The sequence below is a fragment of the Nasonia vitripennis genome, assembly GCF_009193385.2.
Source record: "Nasonia vitripennis strain AsymCx chromosome 2 unlocalized genomic scaffold, Nvit_psr_1.1 chr2_random0002, whole genome shotgun sequence".
Classification (NCBI taxonomy): domain Eukaryota; kingdom Metazoa; phylum Arthropoda; class Insecta; order Hymenoptera; family Pteromalidae; genus Nasonia; species Nasonia vitripennis.
In genome coordinates, this window is record NW_022279608.1 from 2,214,743 (window position 1) to 2,229,000 (window position 14,258).

A 14,258-nucleotide genomic window follows, 5' to 3' on the forward strand; every position below is an offset into this window, starting at 1 on the left:
CAAAGTATCCTCCTTAAATCTAAGCCCAAAAAAACCATTTATATACTTGGAATCCTACGGACAGTGAAAAAATTGACAAAACATTGCACCGAATGCTTAATAGGCCAGCAAAGATAATTAAGGTTTTAGCACGATAAAGGCATGTATACTAAATATCACTGAAAAAATTTTTGAAATGATTGACTTTAATTTGTCATGTTTACTCATAATTCTTTTTTTTAGGATTTAAAAGTGTTCATTGGATTGATGAATCGAATTCTGTTTATGATCGCTAAAAATCCAATGTTATATAGCTGCGTAGAAACGGTTGGGTTTCGTATGCTATTGAATTATGCGGCACCGCTGTACCAGATACCCTCTAGAAAAACGATTACTTCGAGAATGAAAGAAAAGTACTAGTGTTTATCAAATATAATCGAAGATGACTTAATTATCAAAGGTCAAATATATGGAATTGACTACTGATGCTTGATCATATACGTTAAACAACGTAGGATATTCAGGTGTGACGTGTCACTTCATGAATAATTATGAACACCAGTCTATAAATATAGGCGTTAAAGAATTACACAACAATCACACTTTTGAAAACTTAAACAAATGGTTTTCGAAAATAGTCTAAGCATGGAAAATTAATATGCAATCCATTATTGCAGTGGTTTTAGACAATGCTGCAAATATTAAAAAAGCTCCGAAAGATGCTTTTGGAGAAGATAAGTATTTGGATTGCTTATCACACACGTTAAATTTAGTTTTGCCAGCTTTTCTTAATTTAGAAGATTTAAAACCTATATTAACAAAAGTTAAGAATATAGTTAGATTTTTAAACGGTCGAATAACGCGTCAGATAATCTACGCGAACTCACTAAAGAAAGATTAACACAAAGTGTAGAAACGCACTGGAACTCCGACTATCAAATGTTCAATAGATTCATTTCCCTTTCCAATAAGGTTGCGTCAATACTTTTACAATTACCAAAATCGCCTCCAATGTGTTATGCAGATGAAATGTTAGTAATAGAGAATACATTTTTCTAATAAATCCGTTGGCTGATGCAACGACCTTTGTAAGTGGCCAGAATTATGTCACTGACAAACAAGTATTATTTAGTGCATTTGTAACCCTTTCCTTAAGTCTGCTGAGTAGCAACTTTTTCCCTAGATCTGCTAAAATAGCAGTTAGTCAATCAACTTTCTTGTTTCTAGAGCTGCTTAAATAGCAGCATAAAAAATAAAAAGTACAAAAGCAATCAGCAAAATAGAAATATAAAATCGCAAGTTTACAGAAAATTTCAAATAGCATGTCAGATCTGCAGCGCTAATCTAGTACAAGAATTTTACGGAAAATGTACGTCAGTTAATGAATATGTGAAAACATTAAAGCATGCAAAAAACAAGTTATTAGATAGCAATTAAGCAAATTTAATCCCAATACTAAAAATGAAACTAAAAGGCGATGTGCACAGGGCTATGTTAAATGCAGAAATTATTAATATTCAAGATTTTATCAACGCAGTGCGGCAGATTTATCCATCAACTAATAAAACGGCAACACATTATGGAAAAATAGCGGAAAGTTTGCAAAATCCAGACGGAACGGTACTCAGTTTTGCTAACAGATTGCAAAAATTAGTATTGCAAATAACGGACAGTAAGGAAGTGAAAGCATATATACAGCCAAAGAAAAATAAAGATTCGAAACTAAAATAAAAGCTGAAACTTTATAAGCCTTTGTAGAAGGATTACGACAGGAAATACGTTTAGAATTGGGAGCAACGAGGAATTTAAGTGATGATATACAAAAGGTAATAGAAGTAGAGACAAGATTAAACAGAAGAGACTTAATATTTGCAGAAGCAAATAAAGTATTTTGCAGTTCAAGCAATCAAGTGACTATATCAGGTGATACAAGCGTTGCCATAATATACTCGTATCAGATTTGTCAAGATTATAGAAATGAGGCATTGTTTTGTCATAAAGTGGCGTGTGTTTACTGCAAAAATAACGACTATTTGTCAGATAGCTGCTAAAAGGTGAAAAAATAGATTCAATTAATTTGTATTCGTGGATTGGTGGTGGTTGTGGTTTGGATTCGTAATTCTGTAAAAATTACTGGCATTCAATTGATGCCTACAAAATAAATAGAATCAAAGGCAACCATTGCCACTATTACCAAGTAATGGGTCACACTGTAAGTTAATGCCCATTCATAATAGATTACGAACTGTGTTGGAAATGCAAAGAATGCGGACACGATCTTAATAATTGTAAAAATCAAGGAAAACAAAGTAAAACGTTCGAATTCTGCAATAGCACCATACATACAATAAAAGATTGCCCAGATGTAACATACAAAAGATGTAACCAATGGGTACATTACGGTGGACGTTAATTTTTTTTTATCTTTTACTCGGGCTGGGCATAAATAGCTTCTATATACCTCAAAAACCATACGCATATAGGTTTTGAACCCATAGCATCAACTTTTCTCGTGCCTCAAACTACCCGAAGTTTCTTATGGGTTTTACATGTAAAAGAAGGGTCAAAACGTTTACCGATTTGAAAACCTGTGGAAATTCTGGAAGTATATTTCCCATGTATTCCAACGTTTTCCCATGTATTCCAAGCATGATGAAGCAAATTTTTAACTTCTATTCTAAGTATTGGTCAAGAAGTATGTCCACATTTTTTGGACTAGTGCAGTATATGCACTTCGCGCATGGAACTTCAGCGAAAACTTTGATCAATACTTAATGATTTGATTAATAGTTGATGTAATATTTTGAGATCTAATAAACAAAAAAAGCTTGAAATTGGTATGAAACCTTCTTCCATCACTAGCATTAAAACCCTAAAATTTGAATATGAATGGAGCGATAGAAAAAAAGCTCGTAAGCCAGTGGTGACCCCGCTTAAAAACATGTGATTTATTTGTATACATTGTGTACGCCGATTTAAAGAAAGCTAAATGCTAAACTCTTAGCAGCAGTTATTTATTTATTGATAATACTGTATTCTTACAAATTTCAGCAGGAAAGCAGTACGTCAAAGAAACCTGTAACCTGTCCAAATCTTTTCGGAAAAGATTATAGTGGTAAGCAATATTACGAAGACGACAACGAGATTAGAAGATCCTTAGTGAATATCAATGTAAGCAGTAAATCATTCAATAATAAAAGAAGGTAATGTTTTATTTCCTTGAGTACTATATCCTTATATAAAATTATAGCAATTACCTATAAGCATAGTTTTCTAAGGTATCCTTGATAATATCGCGTGCTGAGCATTTTAGAGCCACGCGTACCTGCCGCAAATGGCGTCGTAATAGTGAATTGTTGCCAACATACGTAAATACAAATTTATTTAACTTTCATTTGGGCACGATTCTATGATAACGGAAATACACATTTTGACATCTGTGCTCTTTATGAGACGTTCCGTTCAATCCACAAAACCATGGCTTTCCAATGTATTTTATTATTTGTAAGGTTTATATTGTTAATAAAGACTATTGCTTCCTCCTCAGAGGAAGCTTTGTAATAGTAAAATTTTCAGTTTCGCTGAAACTTCATAGTAACGCATTTGGAGGTGTTTGGAGTACGAATCATGCGTTTTTAGAAAATGTCCGTGCGGATGGCTGTGTGTGTGTGTGAGTGTAAATGTGTGTGTGTATGTACGTATACCGTCATAATTCTGGAACCACGCGATCGATCATGATAAAATTCGATATGCATATATGTTTTCCGATTCTGAATTTTGGAACACTTTTTTTTTTTTTTATTCTGACCATTTTATGGCCACATTATAGCCATTTTTTGATTTTTACAAAAATAATTTTGCTTTTCTTTGTGTATGGGATAATACCACTTTAAGGTTCGAAAATAAACTATGAAATCATTACTAAATCAAATATCATGGCTTTATTAAATTATTCTAACGAACGGGTCCTGGTATGACCTTTGCTCAAAAGTTGTCGCCAAGAACTGACGCTCTACTTATTAAACGCCGCCGAAAACTCGGGCCCGCTAAAACAAAGGCGCTTTGCCGAGGACTACCGAAGGGACTCGAAGCAGTGCACGCCCTCCTCTATATCTATATCTATACATACGTAGTCATGTGCCCGCGCGAACGCCTTCCACCACTCGACTCTCTGGCCTGGCAGTCATAGATCGGCCCTTTAGCCTCTCCGCACTAAAAGTGACCTTCAAAACCCGTAGAGTAAACTCCCTGCTGAGGTCATGGCAGTCTAGAAATTATTATAAAACCACTCCTAACCGTATTGGCCTGAAGCCACAAGACGCCTTGTCGATTCACGCATGTGAATATCAAGTGACAGAGAAACGTTCGCTAAAACTAATACTAGGCAAAATAAATATTAATAAAAATAAATACGTTGCACTTGCTCTTATCCCTAGTAGCCCTCGGTTACGTCCGGAACACTTTGATAATATGAACTATATATTCAACAATACTGTATGTGAAAAAGCATAATATCGCCTACTTTATCCCCCAAGATTTTCTAGATTGACCGTTTCGTTCAATTCATATAATAAAAGGGGTGATAAAAAAAATTCAATATCTCCAAAACTAAATCGTCATACGTTTTGAAAAAATGTATGACAATAAAAAACGATAATATCTATTTGCTCTAGAAATTTTTAACCATTTTGATGACTAATTTACAAGCTACAAATCAAAAACTAAAAAAAAGGGTTTTCTATGTCGTACGATTAGGTGAGTGCAACGGCTTCAATTAAGTTTAAATTTTGAGAAAATATTTATCTTTTGATCACCTCGGCTAGGTTTTTTTTGCAGCTTATAAAACTGTTTAGTTTAAAAGATATCAGGATTCGAATTCTTTGTTTCTCACACTGTATATCCTGTATAACTGAAAATTACTATTTTGGTTAAACCTTATAACTCGCTAACTAAAGTTCAAAATGTTTTCAGGACAATTTATGATTTATGAGGTTATGAGGAACCTATGGTATTTAAAATATTGAGGTGTAAATTTTTTCATGTAAATTATATGATTTGATATTGTGACGGGTACTCCTTATGTAAAATAAATAAGATTAAAAGTATTTAAAAAATCTTTAATATACTGTATATTTAAACAATATTTTATCTATTTGAACTATAAATTTTGTTGAAGGAAGCTACATGCCAACGATCTCCTCGTTCGTGGAATTGTTGTCCTGCATCGCCCCGCTCATGGCTGCTACCTCTTTTCCTGGTATTTCCATGGATAACGCCGTCTCCACTGCTTTCGTATAAGGCAGCGCTTTGCCTCGAATCAGCCTGCTTTTGATGTTCTCCGATGATATTCCCCAGACAAATTAGTCTCTGACATGGTCATCTAAGCTGCTACCAAATCCGCAATTTTCAGATAATTTTATGAGTTTTGCTACGTACTGGTTAATTGATTTCTTTAGACTTTGTCGACATTCCTTAAATTTGTACCTCTTAGCGATGATACTTAGTTTTGGCTTCAGATGATTCGCCAGAATCTTGGCTAAATCACGCACACTCTTGCCAGACTGCTTCGCCGGCATGCACAGATTTCTTAGAAGCGTGTACGCCATGCCGTCTATGAGCGTCAGAAACAACAATGTATACTTCTCTGCTGAGACATTATTTGTAATATCGTACATTCCTTCTTTAACCTTTCTTGTCCCTGTTGCAAATTTTGCGACGTTTGCGTAATTATGGTTTTTTTAGCTGCCGTTGCTGCCTGTGCCAACAATTCCAGTAAGTTACTGTCTACCATTTTGAAGACCCTTTGGCTTTTTGACATTTTATTAATATGTCATTACACGAGATTGCCGTTTGTAATCGGTTTTTATTCCCGTCACACTCGGCTTCTTCTCGGCCCCTTGATCATCCAGGTTGCGAAGCAGTTCATGTCGATTCGCTGCCTATTTTCATACCGTCATGCTAATGGTTTGCAGAACTTGTATAAGTTGATTTCTCTTGTCGAGGGCTGCTTTGATAGAGTCTCTGTCGATAACATTGTCTGCTTCGAGATAGAAGTGTTCTTTGTAATCGTCTAGGTTTAGTTGGCAGGCGTTCGATAAAACAGTGCACTGACCGTGCCATACGTCACTGTAGTCAGATGGTAGCTACCAAAAGGTGTGTAGTCCAAGGCTCTCCATACAATTCTTTAGTAGTTGCAGTCGTCTGGATGCACCAGCGCACGCCGTCAATAACAACGCTACTCGGTACACAATATAGTTGCTGGTAATTAGCCTTCTTTTTTCTCTGCTGATACCTGTCTTAATCCTACACTCCTCTTTGACCGCCAGTACTATGATCCGGCTTGAAGGACCAAAAAATATGTTCCGGCTACTTACAAGTTAGCTGGATATAGCTGATCTGCGCTTGAGCCATCGGTCGATTATAGGAGCGACTTTTTTTGAGAGCTCTCGCGAGAATTTTTGATTACTCCTTCACGCACTTGCAGCTGAAAAACTGCGACATTTTTAATTTATAAACGGCGTGAACAGAGCATAACTGATGACTTAGAGGACCACAGGCTCTACGTATCTACGTCTTATACACTTTCTGTAGGTACGTAGAGTCTGGAATAGCTTTTTTGGATCAGGGTATAAAATAGGTATAAATTATACAGAACTCCGTGGTGTCTGTACACTTATTAGATCTCTACAACAGCGACTTGTGGACACCTTTCTTTCTCCCTCTCTTCCTCTCTTTCTTTCATAATCTTTTAGATGTAGAAAACGTACAGCGCTTTGTCTTCGTGCACTCGGCTCTCTTGTAGCGGATACTTCTCTTTAGGCATTTTATGGCGTTTTCGTATAGCATTTGTAATCTATTAAATAAATATGATAAATAATGAGGTAGAAGCAGATTAATTAACAAATATAAATGTAATTTATTGAATTATATACACAGCATACTAAGCATGTGTCTGCTCTTATAGAGCGTACAGCAACAAGTTCACCGATTCGTATAGTCGCACAGAGTCGCATAGTCAGTTGACTCTCACCTATGTGCGCTAGAGTGGGGAGACTTACAAATGTGTGTCTTTACTACTGTTAGTCTGAACCTGACAATATACAATATAAATGTATCATATATTTTAACACGCCTCGTTACATTTATGTTGTATAATTTTTAAACATTTGTATCAAATTACATTCGGTCGCTTTCTGAATTTTTCAAACTTTACTTTACATAGAGCTTTAGTAAAAATATCCGCAATATTTTCATTCTAATCAATTTTAATTACATCTATCAATTTTTCTTTCACACTTTCATGCACAAAATAAAAATCTATTTTGATGTGTTTTAAATTTTTCGTAAAATTGCCATCGTTTGCAATATTTATTGCTCACGAATTATCTTCATGAATTTGTATAGGTTATATTATATAATTATATAGGTTCATTAACATTTATGTCGAATTCTACTAATTCTCTTATATATTTTATTTCGCTTACTACTTCACATAATGGTTCGTAATCTGCAAATGTCGATGCTTATCCTGACGTAGATTTTTGATCGGTATTATCATAAGGCTAACTGGCATAGACATAACAATTTATAATATTGCAACTATCATTCTTTTTGTATTGTAAGTTTAAGTCTTTCGTTACATATAGATATTTCAAAGTTTGCAATGCATATTTCCAATGCGTTTCATAATAACTATTTTAACATCTTCTAAGATAATTTACGCTGTAACTAATATCTGGTCTTGTACTATATAATAAATCACCAATAAAATTTTTATATTTAATCATTCATATAGTTCAATATGGCGGGAGCACAGTTGCCTCCTGACAAGTGCCTCAGATATTTTCACTGCCATAAACAAATGGCAGTCTCAACAATCGTGTGCATTATTTGCGATGCAGTGTACTACCCGGACTGACTAACGCAGAAGCAGTAAAATTTTGGGCTTATTACTAACAATCTAATGGTCTACCCTGATCATTGCAGCAAGGACATAATCTTAGAGATTGAGGATAACAGCTTGAGTGATGCAGCAAAATTGCCAATTGCACAAATAAAACTAAAGAAAACCGAGGCTTTAAGGAATGAGTTCTTAAAGGAAGTCGAGTGTACATCGCTGGAGTTACAGGATAGTGTCATTGCAGAAAAATGCAAACTTATGATAGCTGAGAATCTGCTACTGAAACAGCTGGTCAAAGAACTTCGTGAAAAAATAACTGTTAAAGAAGAAACTGGAAAACTCACAGAAGGATAATATCACCCAAACTGTCCTATGCTGAGGTGATCGACAAACCCAAACAACTCCGTAAAAAAGTTCCCAAAATAACAATAAAAAACACGGTAAACGAGACTGTTGATTTAAAAAAGATACAAACTAAGAACATGTTTTACAACAGAAAAGAAGAACCAGTAATGACCGTGTAAATTTTGACAGTGTTGTGTTAACTGAATCTGTTTTAAAAGTCAACCTCGAAGGAGTGTGTGAGGTTAGGAAAGAAGAACTTGCTAATCCGAAAATCAAAATAGTCGATTTTGATAACTACATGAGTGGGAGCACATTCGAGATAGAAAGTGATATGAACAAGGAAAACTTTAGTAATTTTATTAATAAAGATCAAATATTGCAAATATATAAAAATAATCGTACTAAAACAACAACTGTATCAATGCAGGTTTCTTCTGATATTTACAAGACTATAATAGAGGATAAAAGTAAAATCGTTTTAGGATACCAAAGCTGTAAAATCTACAATTACATAAATATTAAATCATGTTTAAAATGTGGACGATATGTCACAGTGGATCCAAATGCAGAAATTCACGGCCTTCCTCAACTGCACTGAAAATCATATTACCAGTGTCTGTACAAATGTACCTAAGAAGTGCATCAATTGCGTATACTGGAACAATAGTTTCAAAAGAAATCTAGATATTCATCATGCTTTAGTGATCCTCCCCTATGTAGCATTTTCAAGAAAAAAAAACTTATACATCGATTTAACCGATTACCCGATGAGACCTACCTTATCGCCAGGCTATTAATTTTACCATCCACGGATGGTAATAAACCCACAACCTCCATAAATTCCTAATACACCGGAAAGCGAAACCAACCATTAACATCGGAATCAAATCAAACCTGGCAAACAACATTCACACCAATGGGATTCTGCTGCCAGACTACAACCGCCAGCTTTAAATCTTACAAACTCGATCGTAAAGACTTGATCGAAAAAGAGAAAACTCGCAATAATATTAATTATATGAACAAAATTACTAGTAACAAAAATGACATAATAACGCACTTGAATATAAGAAGAGAAATCATTTAAACAGAATAGACGAAAGGTATCATGTATGAGTATAAACGACCATGTTGAGATGCTAAAAAAGATAAAAGAAATAAAAAGAAATGACTTCAAAAATTATCCTGTGAGAACGTTCCGATCGCCCACGCCAAGAAAAGTAGATAAAGGTACAGTAAACAACGACTCTGTATGTATGTATGTATGTACGATTGAACGAGAATGATAACGCGACACAAAATTTTATAATAGTTTCAAGTGCTACGTAACACATGACCAATTCCAAATTAATTTTAACACAGTTGCACGAAAAAGTCGATCATATAATATGGGGTGCAAATAAAGATAGAAAATCAAACATAAGTCTTCCAATCAAGGTCAAGTGAAATTTGAGATGCAAAACGCTAAAACAATAAAATTGGACAAAGTAATATACACAGAAAACTTAAGTAAGAACCTTCTGCCACTCAAGCAGTTCACCGATCAGGGTTTATGTGTGTATTTAGACGACAAAATCCTCAGTATGTATGAACTAAAAATGAAAAAGAAAATTCTCAAAGGATAATTTGAAAGTCCATTCTGGATATAGTTAAATCACAGTTAAAATCAGATAGTAATAACGTAATGCACACAAAAGCACTGGTCTCCCTTAGTAAATATAAGAACAAGACTCAGAAAAAGTAACATTTAAAGTGAGAGACGAGTCAGCTGTTCCAAAAATTGAAATAAACAATCAAGTAGACAAAGTAACAAATATAACCAACACCATGAATTTGTGGCACATTAGGTGAGGGCACACATCTTCAGAGAAAGTAAAGGCTTTAAACACTCTATATCCAGATATCAAAGAATTTTATAAAAAGGATCACGGGGTATGCTTTGAAGACTGCGAAATACGTAAAATTTTAAAAAGGCTATAGCCGGGTTACTATGGTGAAATGGCCCCCTTGGAAAATGTATATATGTTATATACCATTCGATGGGGGATAAAAAAAAACTCCCATAGCCAAATTTTTAGCTCTCTGCCTAGTGCGCATGCGCAGTAACGTCGATAAACGTGTTTTTTTGATTTTATTTTTTTCTGAAGTCCCTATAGGATAAAAATTTTTTTAAAAATTCACATTGGTGTATTTTTATGTCATGAATAACTGCAATTTTTTTGGGATTACATAACCTCAAATATCGGATCTAAAAAAATTATTAAAGTTTTCAATCGATATTTTGACCCCCTTGTTTTTGAGGTGCAACTTTTTAAGTACACTTTTTTTGTGTACTTTTTCCCGTTCTTTACGATGGCACTAACGTTTTTTCCTTAAAAATGGTGGCACAACTCGATTTGAGCCAAAAACTGATTTTTTTGCCATTTTTTCACGTTTTTAGCTGGTTATGTTACAATTTAGTTACTAAAGTGACTCCTTTTGAGTAGTTTTGCATATCTTCCCATGAAAACATAATCAAATGAAATATTTTGTTCGCTCCAAGCCGTATTTTTTATATTATCTTACGTTTTCAATGATGGTCTTATCAGAATTGTGATATCACCTTATTATAAAACTGATGGCTAATGTTATGTTCTTTTTAAACGTTCTGTGATTGGTCGAAAGTATTGTCTCTGTCGCACTTTTTTGTTTATTGTTTATTTTTATTTATAATAAAAGGTTATGCTTGGCCGCGCGGTTGACGCGGCGGCTGCAATGCAGACGATCTGCGTAGTGAATGGTCAATCATAAAATTAAGAATTATCAGGAGCATAAACAAATAAAGTATTTTGATTTCTTAATTAATTAAACGATGCGCAAACCAATGGCCAACATTGTTTTTTTCAAAACTAATTTTTTTTTTCTTACAATTGTCTATATGTATAAGGGAGAAAGTACAATACGTCCCGTCCCGTGCCGTACCGACCCCGGGACATACCGTCTGAAATAAGTCACTTTTATATTATTGGCTAATTCTGTTCGATAACCCAATCGACGGTACAGAATTAGCCAATCCCGTAAAAACAGCTTATTTCAGACGGTATGTCCCGAGGTCGGTACGGGACGACGGACTCAATTGTACTTTCTCCATAATATACTAATAAAAGTGAATGGTGAAAACGCTGTTAGTATAAGTTTATAACTTTTAAAGTAAATTAAAATCTAGCAAATAAAAATTGTTTCGATTTTTCTTTTTACTATTTCGGCTTTTGACTGATAATTGATAGCAATACTAGAAAAAATAATAAAGTAGTTAAGTATTTATTTTCAAATACATTGGAGTTAGTTGGAACCGAAGGCTGACGCGGCTACTTTAAATCTTTCTGCTGTTTACTTTGTGGCGGTTGCTCCACCCGGACTGCTGGCACCATCTCGCGGTCGCCGCAAGCAGCTCCTTCAGCCTCGGGCGATCTACTAGAGAGCGCTGCCCTCCCCCGAGCGTTTCCTGCCGGAGACGAGCAAGCCGCTCGCTCTCTTGGTCACAGGCAACGGCACGCGACACACAGTAATCTGTCCGCCACGCGATCTCGAAGTTTGTGATATTAGTCTAGTAATAAAGTCTAATTTGAAAACTATAAGTGAGGAAGTGTTATTCTTTATTGTGCGCGAAACCCTGCACCTCGATTCCTCGCTAAATTGGTGACCTCGACGTGATCGCGGCGGATTTCAGTGGCCACGCGGGCACCCCCACGAACACGAGCTTATCGACAGTGACTCAGTGCGGGCGGTAAGAGAGACAAAAAAAAAAAAAAAACTCAGTGCGACGGAGACTCCACGCCGAGTTAGCGGTGACAAAAACCGCACGCTTCGCGACAAGACGAAGGAGTTCCGCGAAAACCTCGACTCGGACGACAAAGACGCAGTCGACATGATCGATCCCGGAAACCCGGCCGGCCCCGGCGGCGGCAGCAGCGGAGACATTCCCAATGGCACCGGCACCGGCGAGACAAACCCGGGAGGATCAGGTAATGGCAGCACGACCGGCCCCAGCGCTGATCTCGCTGCGCTACGCCACGTGGCGATTCGAACGCCGCCATTTTGGAAGCATTGTCCCGAGGCCTGGTTTCTCCAACTGGAGAGCATTTTTGGGTGCAACCAAATCCTATCGGACCTGCACCGCTATAACACGCTCATTTCCAGCCTCGACCAGGAGGTCGTCCAGGACATGCTGGACGTTATGCGCACGCCGCCCGATTCAGGCAAATACCTGTACATGAAGACGCGCATTCTCGAGCGCTATGGCCTGACGGCGCAGAAGAGGCTGCAAACGCTCTTCACCGGGTTAGAGCTGGGCACGCGCAAGCCATCACAACTCCTGCGTCACATGCGCGCTCTGGCTGCGGGAAGCATAGACGACGAGGCGCTCCGAGTCCGCTGGCTCGACCTCATGCCGGACAACGTCGCAAAAATGCTGCGCATCCTGCGAAACAGCCCCCTGGACGAGCTCGCAGAGGTAGCCGACGGGATCGTCGAGACTGGGCCAGCCACCTACGCAGTGCACCCGGGCACCAGACAAGCACAGTCACCGGTCCGAGTGCCCGCTCCTGTTCCACCTGTTCCTGCTGCTGCTGCGACGACGTCTGCCGGGACAGCTGACCCTCGCCTTGTCGCCGAGTTCGCTGCCATCCGTATTTCGTTGGCGGAGATCGCTTCCGCAACCACTAGGACCCTCGAAGCAATCCAGAAATTGGGCAACAACCAGCGAGGACAGCATAGCAACAGCCAACAGGGTGGCCGTCGAAGCCGTTCAAGGTCGCGAACTCCAGCAGGGAATCCAAACCACTGCTATTACCACCAACGATTCGGAGCCCAGGCGACGCACTGCAGACAGCCCTGCTCCTTCCAGCCCAACCAGGGAAACTAGGACGGCTGCCTGGAGCTTTGGCGGTCTCCGACAGCCCTACGTGTGCTGAAAACCGCCTACACGTACTCGACAGGACCACGAACACCAGCTTCCTGGTGGACTCCGGCTCGGTGCTGTCGCTCCTGCCCCGTTCGGCAGTGCGAGAGCGCAACCTCGACGTCCAGCCGCTTCGACTAGTGGCGGCAAACGGCACCCCGGTACACACATTCGGCAGGCGCCTGTTGACACTCAACCTCGGACTCCGCCGTGCCATCCCTTGGCCATTCATCGTGGCGGACGTTCCTGTGGCGATCCTGGGGGCGGACTTCCTTCACCACTCAGGGTTTCTGGTGGACCTCCAGCATCGCCGCCTCATCGACCCGGCCACGATGATCTCCACCCCGGCCGAGATCCGGGCAACTTCCATCCACGGCGTTTCCGTGGTCGCAGGCCCCAGCTCCAGTGGCAGTCCGGACGCATACCAGCGGTTGCTAGCCGAGTTCGCTGATCTAGCCCAGCCACACGAGGGGTGTGCTACGCCCACCGGCTTCGAGGTCAAGCACGAGATCCACACAACGGGGCCACCGGTCCATTCTCGTCCTCGTCCTCTCTACGGCGAGCGTCTCTCAGCTGCGAAGGAGATCTTTAACAAGCTGCTACAGCGAGGCATCATCCGCCCAGGTTCAGGGCAATGGTCCAGCCCCCTTCACATGGTGGCCAAACCGAAGGGAGGATTCCGCGCCACTGGCGATTACCGCAAGCTGAATGCCGAGACCATCCCGGACCGCTACGCTTTGCCGCGGATAGAGGACCTTCTGCAAGACTGTCGGGAGTGCCACGTCTTCTCGGCCATTGACCTGGAGAAGGCGTACTACCAGGTGCCAATGGACCCAAAGGACATCTGCAAAACGGCGGTGACGACACCTTTCGGACTCTTCGAGTTCTGCTCTCTGTCTCTAGGCCTCCGGAATGCTACGCAGACGTTTCAGCGCTTCATGGATAATCTCCTTCGAGACCTTCCATTCACGCGGGCCTACATAGACGACATCATCGTGATGTCCAGGAATCACGAACAGCACCAGGCACATTTGCGAGCACTGTTCGAGCGCCTGCGTCAGGCACGGCTGACCGTCAACATCGACAAGTGCGCCT

The 14,258-nt window shown here is 39.3% G+C and overlaps 1 protein-coding gene across 16 annotated transcripts in view; it reads left to right on the top strand.

Moving 5' to 3' along the window:
• The window catches only part of LOC100680429 (protein unc-79 homolog), a 2,400,004-nt gene that overhangs the window by 1,541,373 nt on the left and 844,373 nt on the right, over positions 1 to 14,258 (top strand). For 15 of the 16 annotated variants that reach the window (XR_004345182.1, XR_004345183.1, XR_004345184.1 and 12 more), the window contains one exon: positions 3,031 to 3,182. Coding sequence is in view for 13 of the 16 variants with exons in the window: in XM_031923950.1 (XP_031779810.1) it covers positions 3,031 to 3,182 (152 nt within the window). In the remaining 3 variants the exon portion in view is untranslated. The remainder of the gene's footprint in view (positions 1 to 3,030; positions 3,183 to 14,258) is intronic. The other variant, XM_031923947.2, reaches the window with a different exon arrangement.